Source organism: Arvicola amphibius, chromosome 15, assembly GCF_903992535.2.
Source record: "Arvicola amphibius chromosome 15, mArvAmp1.2, whole genome shotgun sequence".
Classification (NCBI taxonomy): domain Eukaryota; kingdom Metazoa; phylum Chordata; class Mammalia; order Rodentia; family Cricetidae; genus Arvicola; species Arvicola amphibius.
The window spans coordinates 32,106,034-32,117,040 of NC_052061.1; the positions used below are offsets into that span (position 1 = coordinate 32,106,034).

At 46.0% G+C, this 11,007-nt stretch overlaps 1 protein-coding gene across 4 annotated transcripts in view; it reads right to left on the bottom strand.

The window, feature by feature from the left end:
• The window catches only part of Tango6 (transport and golgi organization 6 homolog), a 166,055-nt gene extending 155,820 nt beyond the window's left edge, over positions 1 to 10,235 (bottom strand). For 3 of the 4 annotated variants that reach the window (XM_038313297.1, XM_038313300.1, XM_038313296.1), the window contains exons 1-3: positions 10,085 to 10,235; positions 2,567 to 3,207; positions 358 to 474 (exon numbers count right to left, since the gene is read on the bottom strand). In XM_038313297.1, the coding sequence (XP_038169225.1) occupies positions 358 to 474; positions 2,567 to 3,207; positions 10,085 to 10,187 (861 nt within the window). In that variant the 5' untranslated portion in view covers positions 10,188 to 10,235. The remainder of the gene's footprint in view (positions 1 to 357; positions 475 to 2,566; positions 3,208 to 10,084) is intronic. The other variant, XM_038313299.1, reaches the window with a different exon arrangement.
• Positions 10,236 to 11,007: the final 772 nt, after the last annotated feature.

An 11,007-nucleotide genomic window follows, 5' to 3' on the forward strand; every position in this document is an offset into this window, starting at 1 on the left:
ACCTTTAACCAATTTAACTACAGGAGATCCGACACCCTCTTCTGGCCTCCATGGGCACTTCCCACACATGGCGCACAGACATACATGCAGGCAAAATACCCACACAAATAAAATAAAATGCAAAATATATGCCATGTACATGCCTCTCTAATCCTACCACTTGGTAAGCAAAGGCAGGCAGACCTTTGTGAGAGTTCCAGGCCAATCAGGGTTACATAGTGAAACTATCTATAAAATAATTATTATTATTATTAAAGAAGTAAGGCTCAACTAGATTATTTTATAGGAAACTAAAGTCAGCTAACTTTCCAGGCAAAGAAGACACATCAGCTCCCACCAAGTCTGAGGCCTGAATACCTGAGGTGGTCCTCCCTGGAGGATAAGTAATTCCCGGACAGCTAATGGTTGGTAGACTTGATCCAAGATGTCTCTCAAGGCCCCCCTCGATAGGACTCTTTCCTCTTCTGTTAAAACCTAAAAGACGTGCACTTGGCTTTAGTGAAATACAGACCCGGCAGAAAACAGAAGATAAGGTTTACTAAAACTCAAGAGGGGACAGGAGGAAGGTGTTCCTCCCTTTTAGTCCCTTCTGCACAGAGGAGGCTGTGTCCGTTCTCCATCTCCATCTCTCAGCTGCCCTGTTCTGGGCAGGGGGTGTGCTTACCTGCTGGTGACTGAGGAGCGCACCTGCTTGCTACTCCTCTCTCTTCTCTCTGTGGGAGTGAGACAGAACAGTGTACACCCCCTGCCACAGGGCAGATGGCGCCAGTTTTCCACGGCTCCTGAGACTGCATGAGCAGTAAGTGTGTCTGACTGGACTGCACTGATGGAGCTCCGTCTTTGTTTAAAAGATCTCTCCGCACTGGCACAAGTAGCCAGGTGGTGGTACACATCTTTGATCCCAGTACTCAGGAGAGGGAGAGGGGGAGGGGGAGAGGGAGAGGAAGAGGGAGGGGGAGAGGAAAGGAGAGGAGAGGGGGAGGGGGAGGGGAAGAGGGAGAGGGAGAGGGAGGGGGAGGAGGAGAGGGAAGGAGAGGGGAGGGGGAGAGGGAGAGGGAGGGGGAGGGGGAGGAGGAGAGGGAGAGGGAGAGGGAGAGGGAGAGGGAGAGGGAGAAGGAGAGGGAGAGGGAGAGGAAGAGAGCTCCACCTTTGTGTTTATGAACAACAGTAGTGATATTTTTACTTCGCTGTAGAATTGGTTCTCTCCCTGCACCTTTATGTGTGTTCTGGGGATTAAACTCGGGTCACCGGGAATACATGGTAAACATCTCTACCCGATGAGCCATCTTGCAACCCCCATATTTTGACTTTTCATCTCTTACTCTGGTAACTGGTTTTTTTCTTGCATTCAGAACTTAACTATCAAAGAGGGATGAAGGTCGCTTTGTGTACTTCCATACCATCCCCTTAGGTAATTGCCACTCACAGCCCATCAGGGTCCTTCCCGCTAGTTACCATGTAACACACCGAGATGCGGGTGCTATACAGAGAAGCTTCACAATGTACGATCAGGGGGTGGCCCTGTCAACTCCTGAGCCAGCCTTCATACTGTCTTCTTTCAGTATGTTTGCCCTTTTTCTCTGTCTTGCCTGAGACCCTCAGGACACTGAAAGGCCTCAAAAACAATGATGAGATGCTGACCTCAGGCCATAGGCACTGCTGGTTCTGCCAATGCTTTACCCTGAAGTAAAAAGCAGGTGTTCTGGGTTGGACACTGTTTAGTGACACTGCTTGGACATAGTGGCTTTTAGGGAAATACACGGGAAATGGTGTGTTAGGGTTACTACAGCTGTGATGACTACCAAGGAAGAAGCCCAAGGGCGACCCCAGCAGCTAAGAGAAGCAACAGCATAATGAGGCAGCACTAGGGCATTTACTCACCCGTGAGACCTTGACCCATTTATATTTTAATGGCAGCTTCTCTGGCTAGCTCCTGAGACTGGTCCACTAAGTGAAGACACAATGATGTCCTATTTCGAAATCTTATCTCCTCAATTACTGTATGTTATCCATGTCTATTCTAGTTTGTTTTCTGTTAATTTGATAAAACACTGACCAAAAACAATCTGGGGTAGAAAGAGCTTAATCTAAGGCTAACATTTCCAGGTCACCGTTCATCATTGAGGGAACTCAGGGCAGGAACTAAAGCAGAAATCATGGAGGAACGTGTTTACTGGCTAGCTCTCTGGTTCTCTCCTCAGCTAGCTTTTGTTGACAGCCCAGGACCACCTGCCTAGTGATGATGCAGCCCACAGTGCAGTGTGCTTTGGCATTAGATAGAAATTCTAGATCTTAGTGGGCAAGGTGGTGCACACCTTTAATCCCAGTACTTGGAAGGCAGAGGTAGGTGGGTCTCTGAGTTTGAGGTCTACAGAGTGAGTTCCAAGACAGCCAGAGCTACACAGAGAAACCCTGTCTCAAAAACCAGGAGGAGGAGGAGGAGGAAAGGAAGGGATTCTAGATCCTTCAATCAGCACGTTCTAAACAACTAAGAAATGTACTCAGAACCTTACACAACTACACACGCTATCGGTCATAGTATGTCTTCTCTCCTCTGTACATTTACCTCTTCCACGGGGGCTGGTGGTTTTCTTTTGGTTGGGCAGAACCCCAGCTGGCACAGACCTGCTGCAATATCCCCAAAATGGCGGCAGAAAATCAAGCTCCCCAGAGATGCATGCTGAGCCAGATCTAGGAGGACCCTGCAGCAGGTGTACAGTCTCCGGGTGGCATGGGGGGCAGCCTCCAGACGTACTACATCTTGAACAACAGCTCCAAACTCCGTCCTGTGTTTCAGAGGGACTCCCACACCAGGCAGGAGGTAGGGGCAGACACCCAAGGTGACTACAAACTGCAGAACCGACTGGACGGTCTTCTGTTGGGAGACGCTTAGTGTATCCGGGCTGAGGGCGGGAGCAGCTTCGGGAGTCTTGGGGTTGGGTGTACCTGGACTAAAATTAGCTACAAGGTGGGTCATGGTTTCCTTCAAACACAGCAGCAGCAGCAGAGTCTGAGAGGTGAAACTCCAGGTGATATCTTCGGAGCTCTGCAGCCACTTGGCCTTTCCAGCAGTTTCGTCTCTTAGGACTTTCAGCTTCTTCCACTGAGCATCCTTCAGAAACCTGGCCTCCAGCACAGACAGGTTAGATTTGAGGGTCTCCAGCAAGACATCATGCTTTGTGTTCTGTAGTGAACTTGAGCCCGATCCTTTTGAAAGAGAAAAAAAAGGGAAATAATGAACCAAGAAAACAAATGAGATTTTCTTCTGTATGGAACACACTGCCCACTCCAGCCAGGAGACGGCCCGTGAAAAAGGTAAAAGTTGGGGTGCTGTGGATGAGACTGTTAGGCAGCTGGAAAATGCTTTTTGTGGGGGAGTCTTTCTGCGGTGCTGTGGATCAGCCCAGGCCCTTACACATGCTATGCAAATGTTCTGCCACTGAGCTGCACTCCTAACCTCAAGCCTTAAAAAGAAAAAAAAAAAATCTATGGGCAGTCACGATGGCTCAGTGGGTAGAGCACATGCCAAGTTGAGTTCCATCCCAGAGCCCACATGGTGAAAAGAAAGAACTGACTTCTGAAAATTGTTCTCTGACCTCCACATCCATGCTATGGCATGTATATGCCCACACCAACACAAGCATACATGCCCACACAGTAATAAAATAAAAATATTTAATCTATGGTAGATGCATGGTATTATAAATTTATCCAAACTACACATCAGGAAAACTAATGCAACCATGTAAACCATGGACTTATGTTAATAACAGTGTTTGAACACTGCTCACCACCTGTAACAAATGTACCACATTAAGGCATGTTAATAAGAGGGGAACGGGGATTCCAGTGGATAATGGAGCAAGCACACGGAAATGTTCTCAGTTTCCTCTTTCTCTGTGACCCAAAAGCTGTAATCAAATATATCAGAGCGTTTGGGAAGCAGGGGCAGGAAGATCCTGGGATGGCTTAAAAACCACACTCCCCCCCACACACACACAAAGAGAGACAGAGACAGAGGACAAGAGAGAGAGAGAGAGAGAGAGAGAGAGAGAGAGAGAGAGAGAGAGAGAGAGAGACACGTGCATACGCACTCACACACACACATGCTCACAGTCACACACATAAATGGTATTCTCTAGATGCTAGGGTTCTTACTTTCTTCTTTTCTCAATGTGTGTGTATGCGTGTGTGGTACACAGCATCTGTGTGTGAAGGCTGGAATTCAGTATCAGCTGTCTTCCTCAACCGCTCTAACTTATTTTTTGAAGCAGGGTCTCTCTCTGAACCTAAAGCTCACCAAATTGGATGGACTGGCTGGCCAGAGAACCCTGAGGATCCCTTTCTTTCTTTCTGTCTCCTGATGCTGAGATTACAGCTCAAACTACTGCTGCCCTCAGCTTCCCCCCCGCCCCAGACAGGGTTTCTCTGTGTAGTCTTGGTTGTCCTGTAGACCAGGCTAGTATCGAACTCACAGAGACCCACCTGTCTCTGCCTCCCGAGTGCAGGATTAAAGACACGCACCACCAACACTGAGCTGCTGCCCAAGCTTTTACATGGGTGCTGGGGACCCAAACTCATCTGCACAGCAAGCACACTACTAAACGAGCCATCTGCCCAGAGATTTTATTTTTCTCACTTAATTACATTTAAGTTTTTCTGTAGTAAGTCACATTGCTTCTGTACATAAAAAGTTATTTAAAGGTTATAAAACTATGTATTATGTATATAAGTTCATTTCCATAGAAAGTAAAAACAGTATTTCCCAGAATTCTGGTAATGGTAACAGCTAGGTAATGAGATTAAAATACTTTTTTATTTTCTTCTTTCAGTTTCCCTCCTTTTGTCTACCCTTTATATATAGTAAAGACCAAATGCTCTTATAAAAAAGAACAGGGCTGGGCGGTGGTGGCGCACGCCTTTAACCCCAGCACTTGGGAGGCAGAGGCAGGCAGTTCTTAGTGAGTTTGAGGTCACCCTGATCTACAAAGCGAGTTCTAGAACAGCCAGGACTGTTACACAGCAAAACCCTGTCTCGCAAAACAAAAAAACCAAAATAATAATAATAATAAAGAAAAAAGAAACAGTTACAACATTGTTCTTCAGAGTTATGAGACAGGGCTGGAGAGATGGCTCAGTAGTAAAGAGCATTTTCTGAGTACACAATCCTGAGGACCTGTGTTTGCATCCCAACACACATGTAATAAGCCCAGGCATGTGGCCTATGCCTGTCACCCTAGTTCTAAATTGAGTGGAAACAGGATTACCAGAGCTCACTGGCTTCAGCCTAGCCAAGAAAAACACGAGCCCTAAAATCCGAGACCTTGCCTCAAAAGAAAAAGCAGAGAGAGATAGAGGATGACCTGAAGGCCTTGTCTTGCTTCAGTGCGCGCGCGCACACACACACACACACACACACACACACACACACACAGAGGCACATGTACCAACATGTGTGCATACACACACACAAACACAAACTTACATATAAATCTAAAAATTTTTTCTTAAAAAAGAATAGTGAGAAAGAGCTGGATGAAGTAGTTTATACCTGTGGCCCTAGCATTTGGGGGACTATAGGATAAAATTGGAAGGCTGTCATGAAGTAGGGGCTAACCTGGGCTATAAATGAGACCTATGGATGGGTTTGGGAATATGAATATGAGAACCAGAATAACAGGAGTTTTTCAGTATTCCTGTCTCTGCTTCCCTGGTACTAAGATTACAGACACAAACTGCTGCCCTCGGCTTTTTTTTACATGAGTGCTGGGGACCCGAACTCAGGTCCTCCTGCTTACATAGCAAGTAGCAAGCACATTACCAAATGAGCCATCTGCCCAGTAGGGTTTTTTTCATTTAATTACATTTAAATGTTTCTATAGTAAATCACGTTACTTCTGTACATAAAATAAATAAATATTTAAATAAATATTATTTAAATTTAAATAATTATAAAATTAAAGATTATAAAACTAGGGCTGCCCAGGCCAAGTAGCATTGAAATGCGGCTCCTTCAGCACATGTGCTCCTATCAGGAAACATGAGCCTGTAGCCACCGACCAACATTCAGGCCAGCAGTCAGTCTCTCCATGACTCCCTATGGTACACGGTTTCTGCGGCCAGGCATGGAGTACAAAGGCTGTGATTTAAAGCAGGAGCTTGGTAGAGTGCTTTCTGCCCAGGCCTTGTGATACAGCAGCTGGCCCTGCCCTCTACTGGTAAAAGTGATGAATAAACCATACCTGGATATGTGGTGTGTGGGCTCTTCTTTTTCAACAGCAAACCCCAACCTCCCTCCCCAGCTTGGTTTTAAAAGTGTCTCACTACTTGGCCTGGCCTCTGCCTCCTGAGTGCTGGGATTAGAGGCACGTGCCATGCCTGATACTAATGCATTTCCTAAAATATGGCATAAAGGACCCTGATTGCCAAGACGTCTGCAAGGACAAAAAACATCCGTAATAACTGTCCTAGTTTGATTCTACTGCTGTGATAAACACCATGACCAAAAGGAACTTGGGAAGGAATGGGTTTCTTTGGCTTACAGGTTAAAGTTCATCATCTAGGGATACCAAGGCAAAACTCGTGACAAGAATTGAAGCAAAAGTCACGGAGAAATGCTGCTTACTGGCTTGCTCCCCATGGCCTGCTCACCTTACTTTTTATACAACCATGGACCACCTGCCCGGGGTAGCACCGCCCACAGTGTGACCTCCCACATCAATCATTAATGAAGAAAATGCACCACAGGCAAGCCTACAGGTCAATCTAATGGAGGCATTTTCTCACTGAGGTTCCCTTTTAGCTTGTATCAAGTTAGAGGGAGGGAGGGAGGAAGGGAGAGAGGGAGGGAGGGAGGGAGGGAGGGAGGGAGGGAGGGAGGGAGATGAAAACTGACTAGTACAGAAACACTGAGACAGGGTTGGGGATCTACAGAGGTACACATGTCAGGTCCTAAGTTTTGCCTCCAGCATCACACACAAAAAGAGATTTAAACATATAAAATAATGCTGCTCTCCCTCAGTTATTTCTCCTTTAACATGTCCTTACAAGGTAGACTAGAGATGTACATCTGTTACTGTAGCACTTGGAAGGATGAGGCAGAAAGATTGTTTCAAGTCAAGGACAGCCTGGTCTACACAGTAAATTTTAGGATAGCTTTAGCAAAAGAATAAGACCTGCCCCATCCACCCCCCAAAATCTACCCTCACGAAAAAAAAAAAAAAAAAAAAAAAGAGCCAGATGAGTAGCACAGCTACTCACAAACACAAATCCCCAAAGTCTGAGGCCAACATGTTCTATACAGCAGGTGCCAAGGGCACATAGCTAGACCCTGTCTCAAATACACACATACACACGCATGCACGCATTGCAGCAGTAAACTAAACTGGTAGAGCATGTGTAGGTACAGACCGGAGATTTGATGCCCAGAACCAAAACCAAAAAAAAAAAAAAAAAAAAAAAAAAAAAAAAAAGTCAGTTTGGGATAAAAAAAAAAAAAGTAATAACAGCGCACACCTTAAAAAAAAATTAAAAAGTTATTTTAAAAAAATGGGAAAAAAAGCATCCCGATTCACACAGTACATACATATACGACATAGCATAATTTTAGAGGGATGGAGATAATGCTCAGCGGTTAAGAGTACTAGATGCTCTTTCAGAGGACCTGAGTTCAATTCCCAGCAACGACATGGTGGCTCACGACCACCTGTAATAAGATCTGGTGCCCTCTTCTGGTGCCCAGGTATACATGCAGGCTGAAAACACTGTATACAGAAAAAATAAAATAAATAATTTTTTTTTCTTGGTTTTTTGAGACAATGTTTCTCTGTAGCTTTTGGAGCCTGTCCTGGAACTAGCTCTTGTAGACCAGGTTGGTCTCAAACTCACAAAGATCCGCCTGCCTGTCTTGAAAGGAAAAAATAAAAAATAAACAGTGTTATAGATGTAGTTCCGCTGGTAGAGTGACTGCCAAGCAGTCAAGATGACCTAAGTTTGGTTCCCCAGCACTGCATAAACTGTGATGGTGCATGCCTGTCATTCCAACATTCAAGCGGCAGAGGCAAAAGAATCAGAAATATAAATTCATCACATGAGTTCAAGTCTGGGATACATGAGACCCTATCACAAACAGGAAAAAAACCAAACCAACCCAATAGCTACAATTGCTGAACAAGGGATCTCTCCAAGAGCAAGTTAAAACAGAGGACCCAAGCTTCAGTGCCCAGCACTCATGTTAGGTGGCTCACAACTGCCTATAAACTCAGCTCCAGGGGATCTCTCTCACTAACTGCTCTCACATCTACACACTCACACATATACATAATTCAAAATAAAAAATCTTTTTGTTTGATTGTTTTTCATGTTGTTGGGTTTTTTTTGTTTTGTTTTGTTTTGTTTTTGTTTTTTTTTTTTTTGAGAGTTTTCTCTGTAGCTTTGGGGCCTGTCCTGGAATTAGCTCTTATAGACCAGGCTGGCCTCGAACTCACAGAGATCCGCCTGCCTCTTTTTTTCTTTTAATATGGGAGTTGGAGGGATGGTTGTTGGTTAAGACCACTGACTGCTCTTGAGAGAACTGGGGTTCAGGTCCCAGTACCCACGTGACAGTTCACAACTGCCTGTAACTCCAGTTCCTGGCAATCTGACCCCCTCTTAGGGCCTCTGTGGGCTCCTGCATGCATATGGCACACACAAACACACTCATAGAAATAGGTCCACACGTATTCATAGGACTAATAAATAATAACATCTATATTTTGCCATCACCCTTTTGTTTCATTGTTTCTTTTCAAGTTGGGGTTTCTCTGTGTAGCCCTGGCTGTCCTAGACCAGGCTGGACTCAAACCCACAGAGAGTCTTCTCCCTCTGCCTCCAGAGTGCGGGGACACCACTGCCCAGCTGCCACAGACTCTTACTTGAGGCGATATAGTATATCCATCATGCTTTTAGGGAAGGAAACTGCACTTACTCGTTTTACTCTGGGCAATTCCCAATGCACCTAAGCCTTCCTCTGCAAAAACAAATGCCAGCACTTCCTATGTCAGGAGACTAAAGGATATCACATAAACGGAACACTGTGGGGACTGCCACTTAGTAGGCTTTCATCTGTGACTAACTTCTTTTCACTTCCCTATAGTCCAGTGTAACGTTTGGGGTCGCCTTTTGAAGCGGAGAGCATTCACCTGACATGTGCCTTTACCTTGACAGTTCAAACTCCCCACACCATACATACTGTATTTGTAAGTAGGGCCTTATTTCTTCCCCGCTTCCCTACATTTCCAGACAGCACCAGACGCTCTATTCTGAATAATTTGCCTTAGTCCGAGAAGGAGATTGGACAGAACTGTGTTCTAGGTCCAGGGTCGGCCCACTAACATGACCACGTGATTTGGGGCGTGAGGTCCAGGACAGCCTTAACTAGAGGGTGATGCCCTGTCTAAAAGAAAGAAAACCAAACCAAACAAAACAAGAATGTGCATGGTGATGCCTGCCTAGCCCCAGCACTTGAGAGGCAGGGGCAGTCAAACCACCACAAACTGAGACTCGACAGGAAAGGGCAGTGCAAGGTTTCACCATTCCCTAGGTGCCTTCAGATTCTAAATTGGGAAAGGTCAACTCAACACAAAAGACTAGAAGATGTCACTGTACATCCCTGATACCAGAACGGAAACCCCTAAAAATCTTCCTCAAACTCAGCCAAAACGCCCCTGCTCCGCATCGCTGGGTCACTTGGCATTTTGCACAGATCTCGAGCGTGCCCGGAGCCCTCTGGCGGCTGAGACCTCACATTACACCTGTGTGAAGGTGTCGCCACAATCCTCGCTTCTGAGCGGGGCTGGAGCCCACAGTGAGGTGAGCGATGGACCTCGGCCGGTATCAGCATTCAGCGGATCGCGGGCCCTCCGGAGCTTTAGTTTGCTTAAGTTTTAAGTGAGGCTGGACAGGGCCCAAACGGCCCCAGGAGTGGAACTGAGAACCCGGGAGGGCCTGAGGGGAACATGCTGTGGCAGCCAGGGCAAGCCTAGGAGACGTCTCCGCGGCCCCGCGAGCCTCAGGGCCAGCCTCGTGCCAAGACTCGTCCTCTCACCTCCCGGGTTCAGCAGCAGCTTCAGCGCTTCCAGAATCGGTTCCAGACCACATGTCTCCAGAAGTCCGCTCGGCGCAGCCGCCGCCGGTTGCGGAGCCGCCATGATTGGAGCGGAGCTGGGCTCCAAAGATGCGCTCTGACGCACTAGTGGACCAGCGCGGCCGCCATGTTGAGTGTGGCGGGAGGCGAGACCGAGGCCGGGGGCGGGGCTCCTTTATTCCTCTGAGCACGATGAGAAACAAAACACGGTTTCTTATGTTGTTCTTTCAGAAGACCCAAGTTCAATTCCAAGAACCCAGCCTGTTACCCAGGTTTGCGGGGAGTATAAAACCTCAGATGCACACAAAAACACGCACAAGCATAATTTAAAATGTTCTTTAAAAGAAAATATAATTAAAAGACAAAAGAAAGGACAAGCACGGTGGCACATATCTTTTTTTAATTTAATTTAATTTAATTTAATTTAATTTTGGTGGCACATATCTTTAAGCCTAGTACTTGGAAGCAGAGGCCAGTCTGGTCTTACATAGCAAGCAAGTACCAACCAGGTCAGTCAGGGAAAAAAAAAAAAGGAAAGGACACGATTTGTCTTACACATGCCTCTAATCCCAGCTACTATTGAGGCTATAGCAGGAGAATCAGAAGTTCAAAGACAACCTACACATCTTAGTGAGACCCAGTCTCAAAAATAATAAAAGGTTTGGAAATGTTACCCAGCGATAGAGCACAAGACCATGAGTTCAAACTTCAGTATTAAAACCACCAAAAAAAAAAGATAAAACAGAGTTTCTTGTAAAATAATAAGCATTTCAGTATGAAAATGCTCAAGTACTGAAACCCAATGAAACAATGTCCACAGTTGTGCATAGACCAGGAGTTCACACCAGCATTCCAGGAGGCTGAGGTCAGAGGATCATGTGTTC